Below are 19,689 nucleotides of genomic sequence, written 5' to 3' on the forward strand. Positions count from 1 at the left end.
TTGGAGCAAGAAGTTATGTGGGGATGTTTTGCGCCCCCTTTTTCTTATCCAAGTTCCCAAGTGTTTGGTACGCCGTGGGACTAATGGCAAGCTAATCAATACTTTAAATTGCACAGATCCAAGAAATCCGCTTGGGGTGGTACCAATGGCAGCTCTTCGTGGTCGTGGGGTTCGGCTGGGCAACGGACAACCTCTGGCCTATTGCAACGTCACTCATATTCACGGCTGTCGCCAACGAGTTCGGCCCGGCCCGGCCGCCGCTACTGACGCTGAGCCAAAACATCGGCCTCCTCGTCGGCGCCGTCTTTTGGGGCTTCAGTTGCGACGTGTTTGGCCGTCGCTGGGCTTTCAACTCGACGCTCGGTATCACGGCAGTCTTTGGCATGGCAGCGGCGTGCGCGCCCAGCTTTGCCGCCATCGGCGTGTTCGCGGCGCTCTGGTCGTTTGGCGTCGGCGGCAATTTGCCGGTTGACTCGGCCATATTCCTTGAGTTTCTGCCGTCCGCATGGTGCACGACGTGGCGCGTCGCAATGGAAAGACGTCGACTCTGACGGTTGCCCACCTAGCAGCGTGCAAGCCCGAAGGCTACATCCCGCCGCCGCCGAGGGTGGCGTTACTATCGTCGTCAGCTGCTGTTCTCCGGCGCCGGCTAGAGGAAGTGAAGCTGGAGCGGGTGCGGACTCTATTTGAAACGCCTCGCCTTGCCCTGTCGACGGGCCTGATCATGGTGATCTGGGCGTTTATCGGCCTGGGATATCCGCTGTACAACGCCTTCTTGCCATACATCCAGGCGTCGCGGGGAGCCGACTTTGGGGATGGTTCCACGTACCTGACGTACCGCAACTCTCTCATTATTTCTGTGCTTGGAATCCCTGGGGCTCTGCTTGGTGGTGTCTTGGTCGAGACGCGATTTGGGCGCAAGGGCACGCTCGCGCTGTCCACGGTGCTCACAGGGGCGTTCCTCTCCGGCTCGACGACGGCACTTACATCGCAGGCTCTCCTAGGGTGGAACTGCGCCTTCAGTCTAGCGAGCAACGTCATGTACGCTGTACTATACAGCTTCACGCCCGAGCTGTTCCCGACACCTGAGCGCGGCACAGGCAGTGCCCTCACAGCCACTTGCAACAGGGTGTTTGGCATCATGGCGGTATGTTGGATTTTGGCCAAGTGAATTACATGAGTTCCACTGACTTTGTGTGCCTCTCAATAGCCAATTGTAGCCATGTTTGCGAACCTGCAGACTGATGTTCCTGTCTATACCAGCGGCGCTCTGTTCATTTGCGCCGGTCTCTTGGTGCTAGGGCTGCCGTTTGAGTCGAGGGGCAAGGCGGCACTGTGAGTACGACGATGGTTTGGCTGTACAGTGCAATGCAATGTGGTGTCACGGATCGGCGTTTGGTTTAGTTTGTCTTTTAGGCATATGCCTCACTCATGATTGGTAGGTAGGTAGCTGCGGGCCGTGGGAGGTGTCGACTTCAAATTCCAATATGTACGGATACCACCACGGATACCTGGGAACACGTTGTGGTGTGAAGGGGAAAGTCAGAGGGTAAGAGAGAAGAAACCCTAAAACCAATAATGCTACGCAAGCAGCCTGGATTTGGCAAGAGTAACCCAACCCATACAGAACTTGCGACTTGGAAGATGGAACTTTGGAAGTGACCCCTGGTCTGAAGGATCTCAATCTAACCCGATTGGGGTATGTTTAAACAAACTCGATCGCACTTTCTCACCTAAGAACGAACTAAGCAACGCACTGCCTTTTCGCAACTTGAACTCCTCCCTTAATTGAAGTCAATTTCGAGAAAGCGACTCTCCAGCGCCAGACGAAACTAAACTCTCCCAACCGCCAGTTTCGCGCGTAAACATTTAGCAGCGACGACGCCAAGTTTAATTAATTTACCGCATTGTGGCATTCACTCTCCAAGTGACGTGAACGATGGCATTGCACTGTCTAGGACAGCACTTGCCAAGTGAAAAGCTGTTATGTCAGAGTCAAAACCACAATGCCGGCTACCATGCACACATTGTCGGTATTTCCGGTTGTAGGTCGAGTGAGACACGACAGCTATGACGAACGCATGAGGAACTTTATCTGGCCTCTACTTTGGTCTACTGAGCACCTCGGCCCTAGCCCTATCACAGGGGGAAAACAGCTTTGCCCAGTCGACTGATTCGGCGGGGGCCGAGTGCGACTGATTAATTATGCGGTAGCGGCCTGGATTGGTGACGACTCTCTCGTCGGTGAAGCCCGTTGAGCGACCTGGCCCTCGCCCTCGTTCTCTGCGCACTGACTCTCGCGGCTGTGCCACCCCCTTACTTGACCTCTCCGACAATGCACGCTGTCAAGCTGTCAAACCCCACCAAGGGCGGGTAGAGCATGCCGTGTAGGCGGGGTTCTTACGATCTGGGTCGACCAGGAAGCCAGACGCTTAGCTGTCTCAAATCCTACGATGCAATCTGCCCATTCATACCCACTGCAGAGCATGTAGTGTGTAGATGCACGAATAGCTCGATTCAGTTTTGAAAGGCACGGCCCCGACTGCCTTGGACGGCACAAAGCCCCTCTCTCGACATGTCGAACCGATAAGCACAAAATGAGAACCCCCGCGTAGATCGTAAATGCAACTAGCGGCCAGTAGTCCAGGTTCAAGTTTTAGGCCTGTGTCACTCCAAAGCAGGCGGCGCCCCTCGGCTTGCTTGGGGCCAGTCTCTCATTGCCCAGGCAGACAGTTAAACATACGATGATCTTTCAGCCCTCTTCCGATGCTGGGCCGTTCTCTCTCTCCTACCTGCTGCTCCTCCATCTCGGACCTGGCTCTCTCGGCCCATCTTTCCCAATGCTGGCATTCGCGAGAACAGGTAGACAGAAACATTACCTCGACTGACGGACTACGACATGGACTATCCCGAAAAGGAGGTCAAGCTCCCTACTCCGACTCCATGGCCACCCCACTCAATTCTTGAGGCCGTCAAACACCCCGGACTTGAGGTCGTAACTTCTCCCGAGATGGAAGCTGTGTCTCCCGAGTCCCGGTTGCCCGTCTACCCCGACTCGGCAGGGAGCTGGAGGGAAACACCAAAGATGGCTGTGCCATGGCGTGAAGAGAAGCAAAGGATACTGGGACTTTCGGTGCGCGCTTTCTGGGCGGTCGTAATCGCCGCCATCGTCATTATTTCGGTGGCAATTGGGGCCGGTGTTGGGGGCGGAATGGCAGCGGCGCGCCGTACTGCCGCTGTCGCGGTGCCGGATACTTCGAGGTTCGACTGCCCCAAAGGCTCTGCGCCGACGGCTCTAACAAGTTTGCAGTTCTAACAACAGCAGCAACCCTGCCGCTAGCACAAGCGTACCGTCGACGACAAACGGGATCCTCCCGGCGCCGACGGATGGAGGATGCCCCCGCATCAACGGAACAGCTTTCAAAGCGACGGACGCCAGCGGCAACCCTGTTGCTTGGGTGCTTCCCGGGCAACAGTTTACGCAGCTTTGCGAGACTAACTACCCGTCGGGCTCGGATTTGGGGAATCCAGGTATCCACGACATCCTTAAGATTTGGCTGCCGAGCTTGGAAGATTGCATGACGGCCTGTGCCTACCACAACGCCAAGCAGTTTGAGAACATGCAGAACGGTATCGATGTTGGGCAGGGCGGATTCTGCAAGAGCGTGACTATTGTGAAAAGTGGTAAGCAACCCACCTGAATGTCGAAGCGGAGGTGACAAATCGCTAACTCGGTCACGGTTGCAGCGGGAGAGTACTGCTACTTGAAGAACGGGACCGGGGTCAACAACACTCGCGGCAACCCTTCTATATATTCGAGTGCTGTTCTTGCGGTATGAGACGAATTTCACGACCGGCTTGGCGTTTCTGGGCTTGTATTAGTAGTCATGATATAACGCACTTTTTATTTTGGTAGGGGGCCTGAAAGGGACCGGACAGGGGCAGAAGGTTTATGTAAATACCCATCGTCGATCGTTTGTACATACATACAACGTCGAGAGCCATGTTCATAGGTTGGATCAGCAGTGTCAGTGTCACTCGCTCACTCTTCAGCCTTATGCTTGGCGCTAGGAGATATTCCCCACAACACTCCATAGCGGGCTCAATCCCACAACCCCCACACTTTAGTGCAACCTCACGTGGTGGCTCTCCACTTTTCACAACCACAACCCTCATCAGTGAGGTAAGTTTCGGTCAGACCAACAAACCAATCAACCAAACAGAGACTCGCACACTCCGAGTAAACAAAAGAAACCCAACGACAAAAGGGTGACAGGAACAGAAAAAATGCCCGCCTCATTCAGCACCCCCGCCGGCCCCGCCCTCGCAGGAACAGGAATCCTCCTCGCCGCCAGCGGCAGCGGCGTCCTCGCCGCCGTCTCAGCCATGGTCGTGCCGCGGCTGCTCGAAGCGCCGTCGTCAAGCCTGCTCCTGGCGCAATGGCAGCGCACGTTCGCGCGCGGCAAGGCCGTCATGCCGGGCCTGGCCGCCGGCGCTGCGACATCTTTCTTCTTCGCTGCCGCTGTCGTCCCGCGTGGTGTCGGGGGCCGCCGACTGTTCGTGCTCGCCGGCGCGCTGTGTGTGGCCATTGTGCCGTACACGTGGGTCGTCCTCATGCGCACGAACCGGATGCTCTTGGCGAGGCTGGCTGCGGTGGAGAGCGACATCAAGGCTGCGGCTGCTGAGGGCGGGGAGGTGGTGGAGACGGAGGAGGAGCGGAGGAGTGATAAGTTCCTAGTCGATCGCTGGGGGCTGCTGAGTCTGGGCCGGGCCGTGTTGTTGGCGGCTGGCGCGGCGGTGGGGTTGGGTGCTGCGTTGTGAGATTGAGGGTTGTGAGGTCGTGGGTCTGGCTGGCTGGCTGGCTGGCTGTTGTTTGGTGGCTTGTATATAAAATGTATAGGTTTGCGTATGGGCGGCGTTGTGCGAGGCACTCTCCTTTTTGTGTCTGCCATTGTTCTAGCTTAGTTCTCTTGCGATTTTTACCAGGAGGTGCTCTCTCGCGGTAATTATCTCCTCAATTATATATCTGTCTGGCTCGGACTGGTGTATGTGTATTTGACGAAAACTTCAGCATGGGATATGGCTTGTTCGCATATAAACGAAGATATCGACCGCGCTGATACCCGATCTCTCGTACACGGCACTGGGATAATTTGGGCAGACCCGTAAGCACTCAGCCAGGTCACCATAGCCGCAGGAGTCTAACGTCACGCACCCACTCCCTCGGCGCATCGCAGGTTTAGACAATGAGAAGTTACTTTGGTTCGTGGGCAAGGCTAGCTCTACCAAGTTCGCGCTCTAAATTCGACTCGCATTGCTAAGCATATAGTTTCTGTTGAGAAACCACGGCCTCCAAAACCTAAGCAGGCAAGACCACTATCCTCAGCCAGCCCGTCACGCAAACGGCACAGCGTCGCCCCTACTTGCTCGATGCCGAGCCTGAAGACGACGAGCCAGAGCTAGAGCTCGAGCCCGACGAGCCCGATCCATAGCCCGACGAGTGCCTGTAGCCGCTGGGGGACGTATACGTCGAACCACCGGCGCCGTTGTTGTGGTACGTGCTGCCGTTGGGGTTGGAGTAGTAGTACGAGCCGTCCCTTCCGCCCAGTAGAAGCGCCCCGGTCAGCACACACGGGTTCCGACTGGTTAATATGTAGATTATGGGCAAGTTTAAAACAAGACAAAGTGCACACTCACGCGTTCGAGTAATGGTAAGAATTGGAGTTGTTGCCGTAGTCACGTGCGCAGTAATGATTACCCTGAGAACAGTCAGTCAAGTGAGCTCACCACTCGAGCAATAAGTACTCAATCATATGCAAATGGTATAGTGTGGTGAATTATAGTCAGCCATCGAGAGCTAGGCAGCCCGCACTTACCGACGAGTTGGTGCCGTGGCTCTTGTACGAGTAGCCCTTGTTCGACATCTTGGCTTGATTGTTGTTAAGTATCACTCTCAACGAGGCAGGATGATGCGATTTGGTGTTTCAAGTTTCCTTGAGGTGTTGCTGTGAGTTGGTTGTTGGTGGGAAAAAAGAGAGAGCCGAGATTCCGGAAGAACTCTGCGGAAGCTGAGGAAGTCGAAAGCAAGTCGACCAAACGTTAGAGTTGCTGGGAGACGCGCGATAAAAAGCGGGGAAAGAGCTGCCCGGAGCATCAGATGACTGACTGGTATCAGCTGCGACAACTTGAATCCGGCACTAAGTACCATATAAGCCGCTAGCCATATTAGGAATAATATACATCTTAATATTTCGTGTACCAGCCTTCCGTTTTACTGACGGCCGCGATGTGGTGAGGCATTGTACTCGCTAATCTATCTAGAATTGCTTACACAGTAGTCAATTGCATGCCAGGCTTGTTGCGCAGCACTAATCAGCCTCTTTAAGGTCTCCTCCGTATCTAGAGCATGCTCAAGTTCTGGATGCTCCCGGTATATCTCGGCCTTCATAAGGGCCCAGAGGTTCTCGATTGGGTTAAGGTCTAGAGAGTACGGTAGCCAGACTATAACTTAAAGATTAAGTCTAGTAAGGACAGCTGTAGCTTATAAATGCGTCTATAGCTATATCTTAAAGAATGTAGCTCATATATACGCGAGGGTATTTGAGGTGATAATTCTGGCCGTCGTACTATGGTAGTAATGTTGATGTTGTTCTGATTGTTATTGTCGTAAAAAAAGTAGTTACGATAGGGACCAACACGCGTAGTCTCCTTCTGATTAGCGGCTGGCTAGTGGCTTACTAGCGACTTTCATGGTACAAAATTTGGATTCAAACTTTTTGTGGCCCACTGTACCCGCTGGCAGGATGGTTGCTGCGTTGAACGTGATGCGCTGTCTCGAGCAAACTGCAGGTGGTGGCGGCGGCTTGCAGGGCGCCTCATCCAGTCGGAAGCTCTGCAGCCTGTGACGTTGAGCGGAATGCGTGCCGATTTCTTTATCACAACGCATGCATCGGATATCGATGGGAGGCATGCACGGGATAGGCAGAGCCCCCTCTCTTGCTCCATGTCCAGCTCCGTTGACTGAAAACGGGATTTCTCGTTAGTAGCAAAGATAAACCCGCAGCGTAAATATAAAGTTCTATTCATGAAAGAGGTATCGCTTATGAAGGACAGATCTATTGAAACAGCTGAGAAAAAATGTTACAGGCTCCCATTCTTAGCCTTGCCATGTTCTTCGGTGGTTTCTTCAATCTCTGCCAAGAACTTCTCGGCGTCGAGAGCAGCCATGCATCCAGAGCCTGCGGCACACGGTTAGTTAATCCCGGGCCATATGTCCGCAGACGGAGGGGGTAAAACAAACCTGCACTGGTAATAGCCTGGCGATACCTCTTGTCCTGAACGTCGCCCGCCGCGAACACACCCTCGACGCTGGTGTAGGTGGTGCCAGGTTTTGTCACGACGTAGCCCTCCGTGTCCGTCTCGAGCTGCCCCTTCACCAGCGTGGTGGCCGGGTCGTGGCCGATGGCGTAGAAGAGCCCGCTGGCCTCGAGCGTCTCCAACTCGCCCGTGACGACGTTCTTGACCACCATCTGGCTCATGAGCCCCTTGGAGTCGCCCTTGACCTCGGCTCCCACCGTGTTGTAGCGCACCGTGACCTTGCTGTGGCCCAGCAGGCGCTTGGCCATGATGCTGCTGGCGCGCAGCTTGTCCTTGCGCACCAGCACCGTGACGTGGCTGCCGTACTTTGTCAGGAACAGGGCCTCCTCAGCGGCCGAGTCGCCGCCGCCAATCACGACCAGGTGCTTGTTACGGTAGATGGGCACGGCGCCGTCGCACACGGCGCAGGCCGAGATGCCGTTCTGCCAGTACTTGTCCTCGCCGGGCAGGCCGAGGCGCCTGGCCGAGGCGCCCGTGGCAAGGATGATGGCGTCGGCCGTGTGCACCTCCTCGGGCGACCACTCGGTCGAGTACCTGAAGGGGTGCGCAGAGAGGTCGAGCGTGGCGACCGTCTCGCCGATGATGTTTGTGCCGAAGCGCTCCGACTGCGCGCGCATCTGGTCCATGAGCTCCTGGCCCATGATGCCCTTGGGGAAACCGGGGAAGTTCTCGACATCGGTCGTCGTAGTCAATTGGCCGCCGGCGGCGATGCCGTTGGCCATGAAGCCCTCGTACAAGACGGCTGCGGTATTTCTACATGGTCAGCCCGTGGTCGCAAATCTCGACGTGCATTACGCTCGCCCTGGCCAGACAACGGCCACGACAAAGGAAAGTAAACTCACGCTTCAGCTCGGCGCGGGCCAGGTAGATGGCGGCCGTGTGGGCGGCCGGCCCAGAGCCGATAATGACAACTTTGTTATGCATTTTCCTGCTGCCGAGCGACTGAAGCTCAGTGTGGTAGGTTGAGTTCTTCTTGGAGAGGGTTGCGGCAGCAGCTACTGAGAGACCAGTCGCGCTGGAGCGAAGAGTGCGGCGGATGGATGAGGAAAACAGCTTGGCGGTTGCTGAACGGACTGGATGGACGGCCTCCGTATGCGCGTGTTTATATAGGGATATACTGTTGGGTCGGAGAAACGAGCAGTCGGGTGGCTGAGGGCGGCTTCGAGATTCTTTTCTTGCTAGTTGATTCCAAACTCGAGCGCGTTTTACTAATTGCCCTGCACTGCGACCTCGCCGCAGTATCCCCATGTAGTGGGGTTGATTCCAGCATAGTTTGAGAGGTTCAGCGATCGGCAGGGTCTGCCCTGCCAATCAGGGGAAGTGATAGGGTTAGGGTTGTGAACTGTGTTTACATGTTGGACGCCTGTCTTTTGGGTACAAGTTATGATGGTTATTTGGGACGAAGTGTGTACATTTATGAGGGACCTCTAATACGAACAGGAACTGAATTAAAACATCGGGATGTCATGCAAAATTACAGCTTGCTCTGCCAATCCTGGGGCACTTTCACGACGACTTTGCCCCAGGTACCCCGGCTGGCGAGAGCGGAGAGTGCGTCGGGGACCGATTCGAGTCCGACGAATTCCTTGTCGGTGAATTCAGTTCCCCGAAACTTGCCCTCAGCAATCAGCTTCACAATCCCCTGCCAGACGCTTACGACTGTCTGCTTTTCGTGGACCGAGTACTGCCCCCAGTGGATGCCCACGAGGCTGATGTTCTTGAGCAGGACCTTGTTCATAGCCACCTTTTCGATCTTGCCGGCCGCAAAGCCCACAATCAGGATGCGGCCGTTCCAGGCTGTGCACTTTGTGCTCTTGTCGACCATGCCCACGGGGTCATAGACAATGTCGACGCCCTTTCCCTTGGGCGTGAGCTTCTTGACAATCTCGGGCCAATTCTCATCCCGGTAGTCGACGACGTGGTCAGCCCCAAAGGACTTGGCCACCTCGAGCTTCCTCGCGGTGCCCGCCGTGGCTATTACTGTTGCGCCAAACGCCTTGGCAACTGATGCAGACAGGAGTTAGTCTTGTGGTCTTTGGTGCAATCGTCGGTCGGTTCGACCAACCTTGAACAGCAGCCAGACCGACGCCTCCCGCCGCGGCATGGACAAGCACGTAGTCGCCTGACTTCACGCCCGCGCGAACAACCAATGCGCCGTAGCTCGTGGGGGCTGTCACGAACAGTCCAGCTGCTTCCTGGAAGGTCCAGCCTTTGGGCACAGGCAGCATCATGGACTCCCTAGCGGTGGCTTTGGTGGCGTAGGCTCCCTGGGTAGCGCCGAACACGCGGGAGCCAACGGGGAACTTGGGCTTTACCGAGCCCGAGGGCGTGGCCAGCACGACACCGGCGAACTCGGCGCCCCCGACCCATGGGAAGGCTGGTTGGCCATATTAGCATGTATGTTCAGCTCCAAAGTAAACGTCTGAGACAGACGACGCGGATGGCTGCATACGAGGCTGGTGCTGGTATTTTCCCTGGATCTGGAGCACGTCAAAGAAGTTTGTCGCGGCGGCATGGACCTCAATCAGGTAGTCGTTGTGGCCAGGCTTGGGGTCGGGCAGATCCGTCACCTTGAGCTTTTCCGGGCCCTGGTATTTACGTCAACATGTGGTTACCTTACCAAGGTAGGTACGGTAGGATCTCACCTTGACATATTCTGCCACCTGAATGCCTTTCATCTTTACAGAGGTCAAAGAAATGCGAATGGTAGTTGGTTGACTAGCCTCGTCACAGGCAGGAAAATGTGATCCCGAGTTGACCAGAACAAATTGCAGAAAGAACGGCTAAAAGCAATGTATTCGTATAGTAAATGTAGAAAATCAAATGAAGTAACAGCCTCAATTGGCCTTGCGTTCCATTAGAAATATGAACATTTGAAGTAATCGTACCTGTCCAAGAACTAGCGAGCACCCAGACAGCTGACCACGCGAAGACCAAGACTTGACGTTCGGTTGTCGTTCCTAGACTGGCAAGTGCCCCACGACTAAGAATCGCGGGGCAAGCTCTCTCCCCGCTTTGGAACCGAGGCACGCCCCGGACAGCTGTGATTGGCTGCTGGCCTGCTTGTAGCGATAACCCTCCTCTGGTTATATCATTGATCGCAATCACTGGCGCATCCAGGTATTCTATCAAACAAACAAAAAGAAAACGTCAGCACCAGCCAAAGTTGGCAGTCTAGCGCATCCGAGATGATTAACTACCAACCTCGCAGAACCCCGCAACGGTGGGGTTCCAATAGACACCCGGGGGAAAGTCCTCGGGCCTCCGTCGGCGACCCCACGAGAGCTCACCGTCAAAGACCCAGAGCTCCTCCATGCCGGCGGGCAGACGGCCGCCCCCCTTGTAGTAGCGGATCAGGGCCTCAAAGTTGACGCGCTGGTCCGGGAAGTTGTTGGCCTCGATGCCGCGGCGCAGCGACTCGATGCGCTGGGCCCGCTTCTAGTCCTCAAAGTCGAGCAGCAGGCCGGTCCTAGTCGTCCTCGTTAGCCCGTCGGGCCCCTGCTCAATGCGGTAGCTGTACAAGTGTGCGTTTGGGCCGTTGTCCATGATGGCCAAAGGCGGGAACAACCCGTTGGAGGCGGGGCTAGTCATGATCACCACGTTGCTTGGCTCCTGGGCCCTGTCGCTGCTGCTGCCCCCGCGGTCGTCGTCATTACCTCTGCCGCTGCTGCTTATTGCTGAATTACTGCCAAAATTTTGCTTATCATGCGGACGGAGAAGGCTCAAGAATCCTTGGGATGGTTGGTCTGGAATGATTGTGGCTGCGAAAAGAGCAAACTTTCATGGGGGAAGGAGGATTGTACTGTGGTATTTGACCACCCGGCTGACTACAGATGTTAGATGTTGGTGCCTGCCTGTGGCACTCACTGGCTGACACTATGGCGCAACCCCAATCGGGCTTGACTGACACTGTGTGGCTTGCTTGTGTTTGATCGATGTCAGCCTTAGTTCTTAATGACGCACAGCTTATCGACTGGAAGAATACATTGTAGCTGCAAGGAAACTATTCTATCTATGGAGATCAATACGACGACTCTTGGGCCCGAGGGTTGCTGGCATTCCTGAACGCTCAATTGGCGCGTTGGTTGATGTGGCGCTTAGGTCGCGCGAGCTGACTGAAGCATGGATTGATGTTTCCTGGATCAGGGAGACGGCGCTTGTTAGTGAGGGAATGGTCTTGAGCGATCCTGCATAGCCAGACATTTGGTGCGCTTTATAAACCCTAGGCGAAAACTTTGATCTTATATTGCGGCGGTAAGGTTCTGGTATAACTCTATCTGTACTGTTTAATTATTTGACTTTTTACTATACTGGATGAATCTATTAACGACTTCGTATGCGAGTGTGTGGTCTTGCTGACTGTACCCGGGGAGATATCCGTATGGTCGGCTCGTACGGCGTACGTTTTGTGTAACGCCACGCACCCAACGAAATACTTAGGGTTTACGAGAGCAGGTAGGGTTGAACATTAATACTCGGACCTCATGCCATGTCATCCTCCCGGGCAAAATTACCATAGTCCGACTTTAATGGGGTCGGTGTTTGTTGTGTATTCAACAAACAAACCGATACGAAAACTCTTATTTTTTTTTAATATTTTTTTTGCTACCCACCCATTAGCAGCAGCAACCTCGCAGGGCTAGCATTTGTCATCATGAATGGTGAATGGAGCGGCGGTTCGACGTTTCGAGACGGGCAGTGGGGCACTTGGGACGTCATGGCATCCGTCGGTGTATTACACAACTTGTGTAACACTGGAGTAGGTCGCCTGGTCCGAGCTCTAACGCGCCCTGTTACGTAATGGGACGCCCTCTTAGCTCGCCGCCTCCAAAAACGTCACTTTTCAAGATGCGAACCAGAGACAAAGAACAGCACAAACCTTCCCGCTTCCCCCGCCAGAGAGAAATTGATCAGTTTTATTGCACGCATTTGACAGAATCTTCAGATAGGCAAATAGAAACACCAGCAAATTTGGCGATTTGAACTGTGCGCAGGAAGCAATCGTTGCCTATTGCGAGCCAAGTTGCGAACAATCCAAAAAAAAAAAAAAGAAAACCCCCCGCAGCCTCGTCTCCAGCCACCGCCCAGGCAAGAATACATACATCCAGAAACCCCCTCGAAAGGGGAGAATAGGCAGGGGAAAAGCACTCAAGACAGGGGCAGAAAACACCAACATAAAAATGGCGAGCCAGCCAGCCACCGACACGGCAGTAGCCGTCGCCACGCCGCCGTCGCCCAAGACTCTGACGGCGACAGCGCCGACAACAACGCCACTACCGGCACAACAGTACAGCTTCTCCTTCACGCCATTCCTGCAAAAGACATACCAGCACAGCCTGGCCTCCGACCGCCCAATCTGCAAGGCGTATGCGAGCGGGTCGTGTCCGCTCAAGGGCAAATGCCCCGACCGACACGTGGCCCCGTCGATCCCCCCCTCCAGCGCCAACAACGCCAACAGCTACCAACCCTCCGGCGGCTTCGGGTCACTCGTATGCAAGCACTGGCTGCGGGGCCTCTGCAAGAAGGGCGAAGGCTGCGAGTTCCTGCACGAGTACAACCTGCGCAAGATGCCTGAGTGCAACTTCTTTGTGCGCAACGGCTTCTGCAGCAACGGCGACGAGTGTTTGTACTTGCACATCGACCCGCAGTCCAAGCTGCCGCCGTGCCCGCACTACGACCGCGGCTTCTGCCCGCTGGGCCCGCGCTGCGACAAGAAGCACGTGCGCCGCGCCCAGCTGTGCGCGTACTACCTGGCGGGCTTCTGCCCGTTCGGCCGCGCGTGCAAGGAGGGCGCGCACCCCCGCTGGACCGCCGACAAGGACATGGAGCGGCCGCACGCGCGCGACGACACCGCCAAGGCTACCGCCGAGGAAGCCGCTGCTACCGCGGCTGCGACTGCGGCTGCTGCGGCGGATGCGTCGGCAGAGATGGGTGGTGGTGGCGGGGACGAGCATGGGCAATACCAGTATAACAACAACCAGCAGCAGCAGTACCAGCAGGGCATGCAGGACCGCGGTGATAATATGCACGACGGCGGCCGGGGCAACAGCGGCGCTGCCAATGCGGGCCGGGATAGGGACGGCAGCGGCGGCAGCGGCCACGAGCGCGGGGGCCATAAGGACCGCTTCGGCAACCGAGGCGGGCGGTGGAGAGGCAAGGGGGGGCGGTTCAGGGGGAGAGGAGGAGCTCACTAAGTCTAGGTGGGAATCAGATATCAATATCCATTGGAGAGGACGAAGATGAGCAGATAGATGCTCCCCTTTTTCGTCTTTTGTTTTTGCTTGATGAACCGTCTCCTACAGGAACGGGCTTCTGTATTTTTACTCTTCCCCCACGGAAAAGGCCAAAAACGGAATCAAGGGGGCTGATAGCATTATTATTGGTTTCTCATTTGCTCATTTGTTCATGTACATATATATAGGTGAATTATTTGCCAATCATGCATTACATATTTCATGCAAATCGTCAATAAGCTAAAACTAGTACACGGAGTAGTGATGGTTCAAAACTCGACATATCCAACACGGCGTCTTTACGCGGCACCCATGTCAACAAAATGCGTCGAGCAAGTGGAGTTTTTCTCGGGCCTCCAGGCGGTAGCACCAGACTTGCCGCTCTCAGCCTTCCTTCCACACATGCGATTCGCCGACGTGATGCTCCGGCACGGCAACAAACGACTCGTGGTTCTCGTCGCCGCCCGTCTCGCTCTCGCCGCTGCCCATGATGGACCGTGGGCTGCGCGGGCTATTGTGTAGGCTGTTGGGGCCGCTCGACTGCCAGGCGGCGAGCTCGTCCACCTTGCGGATGCCCATCATCCAGGCGACGAGGCCACGCGGCACGAAGCGGCCCACGAACCCGTAGACGCTGGACCCGAGGCCGACGCGCACCGTGGCGCTCGTGTCGGAGCCGTCGAGCACGTCGAATACGGCGTTGTGCAGGTCCCGCAGGGAACTGCCCCGTAGCCCGCCGATGCGCCCTGTGCTGATGGCCGAGCCCGATTGGTTCACAAAGTTCCTGCCGTACGTGTGCCGCACCGAGTCGGGCCACGTCGTCGTCTGAAACCGCTGGCCGGTGCTGCTACCGCTCCGCGCCGGCGCAAAGCTAGAGAAGTCAAAGGTGCCGAGCTGGAGGTGGATCACAGGAATGGCGAGCGGCCGCAGCTCGGCCGCCAGCACCTCGGTAAAGGCCGATAGGGCCGAGCATATTGTGGCCTCTGGGGCGTGAAAAGGGGGGTTGATGGATGAGATGATGGAAGGGGTGAGGACGAGTACTTTGGGGTTTAGTTTCTCGCTAGGCGATGGGCCCAGGCGGGCGGTCAGGAGGGGGAGGAAGGCCTGGATCGTGAGGATGGGTTGCAGGAGGTGGGTGTTAAACAAGTCTGCGAAACTTGAGGGGGGTATGGTGGCGATGGGTGAGGTTTGGTAGTTGAGCGAGGGAATAAGTATCACGCCTTTTAGCGAGAGATGGTGCCGTTTGCCCTGGGGAATTGCAACATGTTGTGACTGGAGATAGCTCGCAAAGCGCTCGATGGTTCCACCAGCACTCGGAGGCTGTTCGGAACGGTCAGCTATTGCCGTATGGTGTGTCGCGAGAGGATACGGGATGGGACAACATACATCAGTAATGTCCATGGACAGGGATTTGATATCCTGCCGCGCCAGGCTCTGGATCAGAACATCGTCCTCGGGGCCGTTGGACACGACAAAGACGATGAAGCCTTTCCTCTCGAGGTCCAACGACAGAGATCGTGTCAAGGGCAGGGCGGGGGATCCGGCCACCACCACCACCTCAACGCGGCCGCCGTCCCGAGACCGTCTGGCACGGCGCGTCTTGCGACGCAGCACGCTGCTCCTGTATGAGCGGTAGACCACAGTGCCAGTAGCCAGGACCACGACGGCCGTGATGAACTTGTGCCGCGAAAACCATGCCTGAAGGCTCTCCAAAGTCGACGACGACGTCATGGCAAAGGCAGGCGGCGGTGGCGGCGGTGGCGGCGGTCGCAGCGACTCTGGCACCCAGGGCGAGGAAGCGAGGGCGTCTCGTATCGAGTCGGCTATCTGCTCGACATGTTTGTCGATGTAGCCGGCGACATCGGACGAGTAGCGTTGGATGTCGTTGGGCAGGGACGACAGCTGCACGTGTCCAGCGTCAGTCAGTTGGCTCGCCTCTCAAACACGCTCTAGTGAGAGAAATGTGCGTACCACGTCCAGAAATGCCTGGTCATCTGCAGACATTTTCGAGATCCTAGACTGCGCTGTGAGCTGGTGCTGGGGAGGCCAATAGAGAGAGTGTATGAGGCTCAGGGTGTTGTTGTTTGGTTTGGATCCAGGCCAAGACGTAAAACTTTACGGGGACTGGACTACCTTATCGCTTTGTTATCGGCGGCGTTCCCCGGAAACAGCGGCCGCCTAGGCCCTGTCAACCACACTACGCTAGGTAACGTCATTTCCCCGCACCAAACCGCTTTTAGCAACCTCCAGCGCCGATTCACACGGCGAAACAACACTTCTTCAGTACTTAGCTTACCTATTGAAGGTATTTTGCAGGAAGGGAAATTCGGGCCAGATTTTGAGGTCGGCGGCTTTCACAGATACCTTTTGGATGCAGCACAGCACGATCCTTAACTGAACGAGAGTTGCGGCAAAATTGGAGCTGCAGCTTAAATCCTGGTCGCCAACACCCTCAGGCGCACATAGCTATACATGAAGCCGCCGCCGGGCTTGGCGCAGACAATCTCGAGGACATCGACAACCTCCTTGACAAAGCTCTCGCGCTCGGCCTCGGGAAGAGCCTCGATGAACTGAGCCGCCATAATACGCACCCACGCCACGACGCCGCCGACGTCTGCCGTCGTGGGCCGCCACTCGCGCTCGATGCGGTCGACGCGCCAGCCGCCGACCTGCTGCTCCATAATGTCGCGGATCCAAACCTCATCGGGGAAGAACCACGGGTCGACGGCCTGGGCGCGGTCCAGCCCGATGCGCCGCCCCGCGGCCATCAGCAGCGCCGCGCGGATCTCGGACACGTTGCCCAGCCCGCCCATCTCGAAGGCGAACACGGCCCCCGGCGCCAGCGCCTCGCGCACCCCCCGGAAGAAGCCCTCGCGCTTCTCCGCCGGCCGCAGGATCCAGTGCATGGCCGCGTTGGAGAAGGCCTTGTTGAACCTTTGGCTCTGCAGCTCGCCGGCCTTGCTGATGAGCTCGTTCGCGTCGAGGACTGGTGCAGGAAGCAGGTAAGTTTGGTGTGATCATTCTTGATGAGGGCGCAAGGAGAGCATCCACTTGCCTTCAAAGGTCGCCTTGCCCTCGACGCCCTTTTCGCGAGTCGCTTTCTGGGCTGCCTGGACCAAGGCCGGCGAGCTGTCGACGCCGTGCAGGTGGCCCTGGCCCTGCGACACGATCTCGGCGAACTCGATGTCCAAGACCCCATCTGCATTGCCGCAGTTGTTAGCCGGTGACTAGGTATGTATCCGTATTGTGCTGCGCATGCTCTCGGCCTGTGAAGAGAGAGGAAGAGAAATGTGGAAATCAAAACACACCGCCGCAGCCGATATCCAGGATCCGGTCGTCCTTTTGCGGGTCAAGCCACTGCACAATCTTGGTGGCCAGCTTCGGCACGAACGAGGCAGCGTTCTGGTAGGCCTGTTTCCGCGTTGTCAACATCACCGCCCTTGTTGCAAGTGTAGGACAGGGGATAGACAGTGGCACGTCACCTCGGTCGTCCAGTGGTCCTTCTCCTCCTTGTTACCCGGGGCCGGGGCGGACGACGCCATGATGGACCGCGCGAGATGGGTTCAACGTAGAGCTAGGTATGGCGTGAACAGCGAAGCGTAAAGCAAGGCGCCTAGTTAGACCAAGCAGCCTGCCTGTGTGGAGCACTGTGTATGTAATACGGGATGCCACTCGGCCGTAGGTATGTGTGCTACGAGGAGGCTGCGACCTGCCACTGACAAGTGGAAGTATGTATCAACCGAGAGCCAGCCTCGAAGAGAAGCACGAGAGAAAGAGAGGGAGGGATCCCCTCACGAAACCGGCCTGGGATTTGCTTTCCTACTTGTATGCATCTGCACTCCTTCGTCAGATTTAACTCTGGTCTTATTTCCAGCACTTGGAGGTCACTCCCCTCGCCTCGTGAAGCTGGGGAAAAGGGGTGGGGGGTGACTATCGGCGGCCGATCTCGGCGCTGGCTGGCTCTTGCGGGGCAGTTTAGGTTGCAGCCACCGAGCAACAATAACAGCATCAACAACAGCTTCGCACTTACTTCAGTTCCCTGACGCTCGCTTTTCTTTTTTCTTTTCACAGCCGGAGATGTCACGACCGACGCTTTTCCGTGTACCAAACGTGTGTGCAACGATCCTGCTAACTGATAACTCTAGGTTTGTAAATTCGAGTGTGTCAAGTAGTTAGCTGAACCATGGCCGGTTACCTACCTTGTACATACATCTCGCACTACCTCGCAGGGGAGGCTCTCACTTTGTTTTCACTTATTTAGCATTTTTTGATTAAAAGATTTCAAGTCCGGTTAAGTAAAGTGCATGGGGAGGGAAGTAAAATTAAAAGAAACACGAAAAGGTGGTGGGAGGGGATTAGCTATCTCAGTCCTCCTGGTGTTGGTCAAGAGACGCAAACATGACTGCTTAGCAACGCACAACGCCGCCATCCATCTCCCTCGCGATGATTGTGCAGGGCGGACGGAGTCTCATTGTCAAACGCACAGGCACAAATTGGGATACGAAGTGTGATATTTTAGACGTGGATGTTCCTTTCTCTTGGAGGCAACATACAACTGAAAATGAGCGAGTCTGTTAGAGAAGCTGCAGCCGGCTGGCCTGGTCTTGTTCAGTGCCCAATCGTTCCATTCTGTCTCGACTCGACCTCTAGCTGGCTGGTTGGCTGGCTGGCTGTTGTGTAGCTTCCTCAGGCTGGGTTGCACAGTCGGCGTGCCTAGGTAGTCGTCGATTTCCGTCACGCTGATAGGTTGGGCAAACTGTGCCCTTTGCCGCCCACGGCTAAGTACCACCCCCGTTCCAGTTCCTGGTATCACAGCATGTATGGCGGGTGTGTAGATCGGGTTGCCGGTATGATTTGATATAAAAGTGCTCATGTCCGCGATGGCCAGTCCAGCTTGTCCTTGTCATGTCTTCCCTCTCCATCGACATCCCCCAAACCCCCACCGAGGAAAAGCAGCAACAATGCCCCCCTCGCCGGCCCCTCCGCGCGGCTACCACGGCTTGGCCCAGGTGATGGGCGGCGACAGCGAGCTGGCCATCTTCCGGCGCTTCAGCCGGCTCAACATGCTCGCGCTGCTGAAGCTGCAGGCCGACATGGTCCGGCTCGAGCACGAGTTTGACGGCATCGTGCAGGAAGACGCCGCCGCCGGCCGCGACTTCCACGCCAGCTTCGAGAAGCTGCTGGCCAGCGACTACGGCAGCCACTCGGGCCAGCTCGACCTGCTGGCCCGCATTCAGGAGAAGCTCAAGGAGTACAGTGCGTCGCCTCCTCCTTTTATGCTCAGAGCTTGACTCAAGCTTACCGTGATCCTCGAATCAGAAGGGCAGCTTCTTCAAGGTATGTTCATATCAAAAAAGAAGAATAAGAGGGCAGAGCAAGCCTCCCCTCTCCCAACGCCGCGCACATCCATATCTTATCTTAACTAACACCACCCCACCACAAGTCCACCGCATGCAAGAAATCAGCTCGCCCTCCGAAGAGAATCTAACCGCGCTGCGGGAATGGCTGCGCGACTCTAGCGGCGGGGGGGGGGGGGGTTCCTACAAGGCCTGGAAGCGTCGACGTGGGAACCCGAGCAGGCGCACGCGCGCTCCGACTTTCTGAAACTACACGTCAAACACGACGACAGCAGCATCCCATCAGCACCTGAGGCCGGGGTCACTGTTACTGGAAACAGTAACAATAACAACGCACTTGGCAACGGCGTTACCTCCTCGAATGCCGCGGCTTGGGTTGGTGATGGAGATGTCAGCGAGGCTCTGAAGCACTCCATCTCGACCGCGCGTAGCGGAGGATCCGACAGCAATGGAAAGGGAGAAACGGTGCAAGTGCAGCTCCGAGCTCTACCAGCTCATTCTTGAGAGTCAGAGACAAAAAAGTAGGTACTGAAGGACACAAAAGGAAAGGGGTCCCACGTTAACAGGTGTGTTTTCGGTTATAGTTAATTCGAGAGACTCGTCTAGTGGCATCCGATCCTGTTCTCATAACGCCGCGCAGCTCTGCAAAGAAGTGAGGACTTGGTTCATGTTCTTGTTGGATCTTCGTCACCGAGGCTAAAATCACAATGCAACAAGAAAAAGAA

At 56.1% G+C, this 19,689-nt stretch overlaps 11 protein-coding genes across 11 annotated transcripts; 6 read left to right on the top strand and 5 right to left on the bottom strand.

Annotated features, from left to right (window-relative positions):
- Positions 1 to 505: 505 nt before the first annotated feature.
- B0T26DRAFT_737395 (major facilitator superfamily domain-containing protein) lies at positions 506 to 2,615 on the top strand (the record flags this gene model as incomplete). Its single annotated transcript, XM_060443441.1, has 3 exons — positions 506 to 1,147; positions 1,211 to 1,335; positions 2,522 to 2,615. 3 exons carry the CDS (start codon positions 506 to 508, stop codon positions 2,613 to 2,615), a joined length of 861 nt encoding a protein of 286 aa, XP_060303779.1.
- Positions 2,616 to 3,338: 723 nt separating this feature from the next.
- Positions 3,339 to 3,839, top strand: B0T26DRAFT_632413 (uncharacterized protein; the record flags this gene model as incomplete). Its single annotated transcript, XM_060436439.1, has 2 exons — positions 3,339 to 3,684; positions 3,748 to 3,839. Coding segments are annotated over 2 exons (438 nt in total), but the record flags the coding sequence as incomplete, so codon positions are not given.
- Positions 3,840 to 4,287: 448 nt separating this feature from the next.
- On the top strand, positions 4,288 to 4,821 carry B0T26DRAFT_746749 (uncharacterized protein; the record flags this gene model as incomplete). The annotated part of the gene is made up of 1 exon (XM_060444738.1): positions 4,288 to 4,821. The coding sequence occupies one exon, from the start codon at positions 4,288 to 4,290 to the stop codon at positions 4,819 to 4,821; it is 534 nt and encodes a 177-aa protein (XP_060303781.1).
- A 598-nt stretch (positions 4,822 to 5,419) lies between these two features.
- On the bottom strand, positions 5,420 to 5,924 carry B0T26DRAFT_632904 (uncharacterized protein; the record flags this gene model as incomplete). The annotated part of the gene is made up of 3 exons (XM_060436486.1): positions 5,420 to 5,597; positions 5,698 to 5,759; positions 5,877 to 5,924. The coding sequence occupies 3 exons, from the start codon at positions 5,922 to 5,924 to the stop codon at positions 5,420 to 5,422; spliced, it is 288 nt and encodes a 95-aa protein (XP_060303782.1).
- A 1,216-nt stretch (positions 5,925 to 7,140) lies between these two features.
- B0T26DRAFT_737396 (thioredoxin reductase-like protein) lies at positions 7,141 to 10,055 on the bottom strand (the record flags this gene model as incomplete). The annotated part of the gene is made up of 8 exons (XM_060443442.1): positions 7,141 to 7,238; positions 7,301 to 8,119; positions 8,220 to 8,441; positions 8,739 to 8,740; positions 8,856 to 9,381; positions 9,443 to 9,754; positions 9,830 to 9,965; positions 10,023 to 10,055. 8 exons carry the CDS (start codon positions 10,053 to 10,055, stop codon positions 7,141 to 7,143), a joined length of 2,148 nt encoding a protein of 715 aa, XP_060303783.1.
- Positions 10,056 to 10,835: 780 nt separating this feature from the next.
- B0T26DRAFT_86575 (uncharacterized protein) lies at positions 10,836 to 11,318 on the top strand. The gene has a single exon (XM_060447804.1). It carries the CDS (start codon positions 10,922 to 10,924, stop codon positions 11,249 to 11,251), a length of 330 nt encoding a protein of 109 aa, XP_060303784.1. The 5' UTR covers positions 10,836 to 10,921; the 3' UTR covers positions 11,252 to 11,318.
- Positions 11,319 to 12,656: 1,338 nt separating this feature from the next.
- On the top strand, positions 12,657 to 13,562 carry B0T26DRAFT_616859 (uncharacterized protein; the record flags this gene model as incomplete). The annotated part of the gene is made up of 1 exon (XM_060436002.1): positions 12,657 to 13,562. A coding segment is annotated over one exon (906 nt), but the record flags the coding sequence as incomplete, so codon positions are not given.
- A 231-nt stretch (positions 13,563 to 13,793) lies between these two features.
- Positions 13,794 to 15,795, bottom strand: B0T26DRAFT_690070 (uncharacterized protein). Its single transcript, XM_060441063.1, has 3 exons — positions 15,579 to 15,795; positions 14,994 to 15,509; positions 13,794 to 14,927 (listed from the first exon to the last, which is right to left on the bottom strand). The coding sequence occupies exons 1-3, from the start codon at positions 15,609 to 15,611 to the stop codon at positions 13,995 to 13,997; spliced, it is 1,482 nt and encodes a 493-aa protein (XP_060303786.1). The 5' UTR covers positions 15,612 to 15,795; the 3' UTR covers positions 13,794 to 13,994.
- On the bottom strand, positions 15,734 to 17,291 carry B0T26DRAFT_86447 (S-adenosyl-L-methionine-dependent methyltransferase). Its single transcript, XM_060447788.1, has 4 exons — positions 17,090 to 17,291; positions 16,916 to 17,018; positions 16,663 to 16,806; positions 15,734 to 16,593 (listed from the first exon to the last, which is right to left on the bottom strand). Exons 1-4 carry the CDS (start codon positions 17,147 to 17,149, stop codon positions 16,037 to 16,039), a joined length of 864 nt encoding a protein of 287 aa, XP_060303787.1. The 5' UTR covers positions 17,150 to 17,291; the 3' UTR covers positions 15,734 to 16,036.
- Positions 17,292 to 18,597: 1,306 nt separating this feature from the next.
- B0T26DRAFT_690073 (uncharacterized protein) lies at positions 18,598 to 19,131 on the top strand. The gene has a single exon (XM_060441064.1). It carries the CDS (start codon positions 18,620 to 18,622, stop codon positions 18,896 to 18,898), a length of 279 nt encoding a protein of 92 aa, XP_060303788.1. The 5' UTR covers positions 18,598 to 18,619; the 3' UTR covers positions 18,899 to 19,131.
- Positions 19,011 to 19,513, bottom strand: B0T26DRAFT_86598 (uncharacterized protein). The gene has a single exon (XM_060447809.1). The coding sequence runs from the start codon at positions 19,378 to 19,380 to the stop codon at positions 19,123 to 19,125; it is 258 nt and encodes an 85-aa protein (XP_060303789.1). The 5' UTR covers positions 19,381 to 19,513; the 3' UTR covers positions 19,011 to 19,122.
- Between the last annotated feature and the right edge of the window lie 176 nt (positions 19,514 to 19,689).

This window comes from Lasiosphaeria miniovina (genome assembly GCF_030549165.1).
Source record: "Lasiosphaeria miniovina strain SMH2392-1A chromosome Unknown B0T26scaffold_1, whole genome shotgun sequence".
NCBI classification, from domain to species: domain Eukaryota; kingdom Fungi; phylum Ascomycota; class Sordariomycetes; order Sordariales; family Lasiosphaeriaceae; genus Lasiosphaeria; species Lasiosphaeria miniovina.

Excerpts from the sequence above, each read along its gene's own strand:
- B0T26DRAFT_86575 (XM_060447804.1), top strand. The coding sequence starts at position 10,922 with ATGATGGCCAAAGGCGGGAACAACCCGTTGGAGGCGGGGCTAGTCATG.
- B0T26DRAFT_690070 (XM_060441063.1), bottom strand. The coding sequence starts at position 15,611 with ATGTCTGCAGATGACCAGGCATTTCTGGACGTG. Across the intron at positions 15,510-15,578 it reads ACCAGGCATTTCTGGACGTG|CTGTCGTCCCTGCCCAACGA; the intron begins GTACGCACATTT and ends GGACACGTGCAG. Across the intron at positions 14,928-14,993 it reads TGTCCATGGACATTACTGAT|CCTCCGAGTGCTGGTGGAAC; the intron begins GTATGTTGTCCC and ends CGTTCCGAACAG.
- B0T26DRAFT_86447 (XM_060447788.1), bottom strand. The coding sequence starts at position 17,149 with ATGGCGTCGTCCGCCCCGGCCCCGGGTAACAAGGAGGAGAAGGACCAC. Across the intron at positions 17,019-17,089 it reads AGGACCACTGGACGACCGAG|GCCTACCAGAACGCTGCCTC; the intron begins GTGACGTGCCAC and ends ACGCGGAAACAG. Across the intron at positions 16,807-16,915 it reads CCTGGATATCGGCTGCGGCG|ATGGGGTCTTGGACATCGAG; the intron begins GTGTGTTTTGAT and ends GCGGCAATGCAG.
- B0T26DRAFT_690073 (XM_060441064.1), top strand. The coding sequence starts at position 18,620 with ATGGGCGGCGACAGCGAGCTGGCCATCTTCCGGCGCTTCAGCCGGCTC.
- B0T26DRAFT_86598 (XM_060447809.1), bottom strand. The coding sequence starts at position 19,380 with ATGGAGTGCTTCAGAGCCTCGCTGACATCTCCATCACCAACCCAAGCC.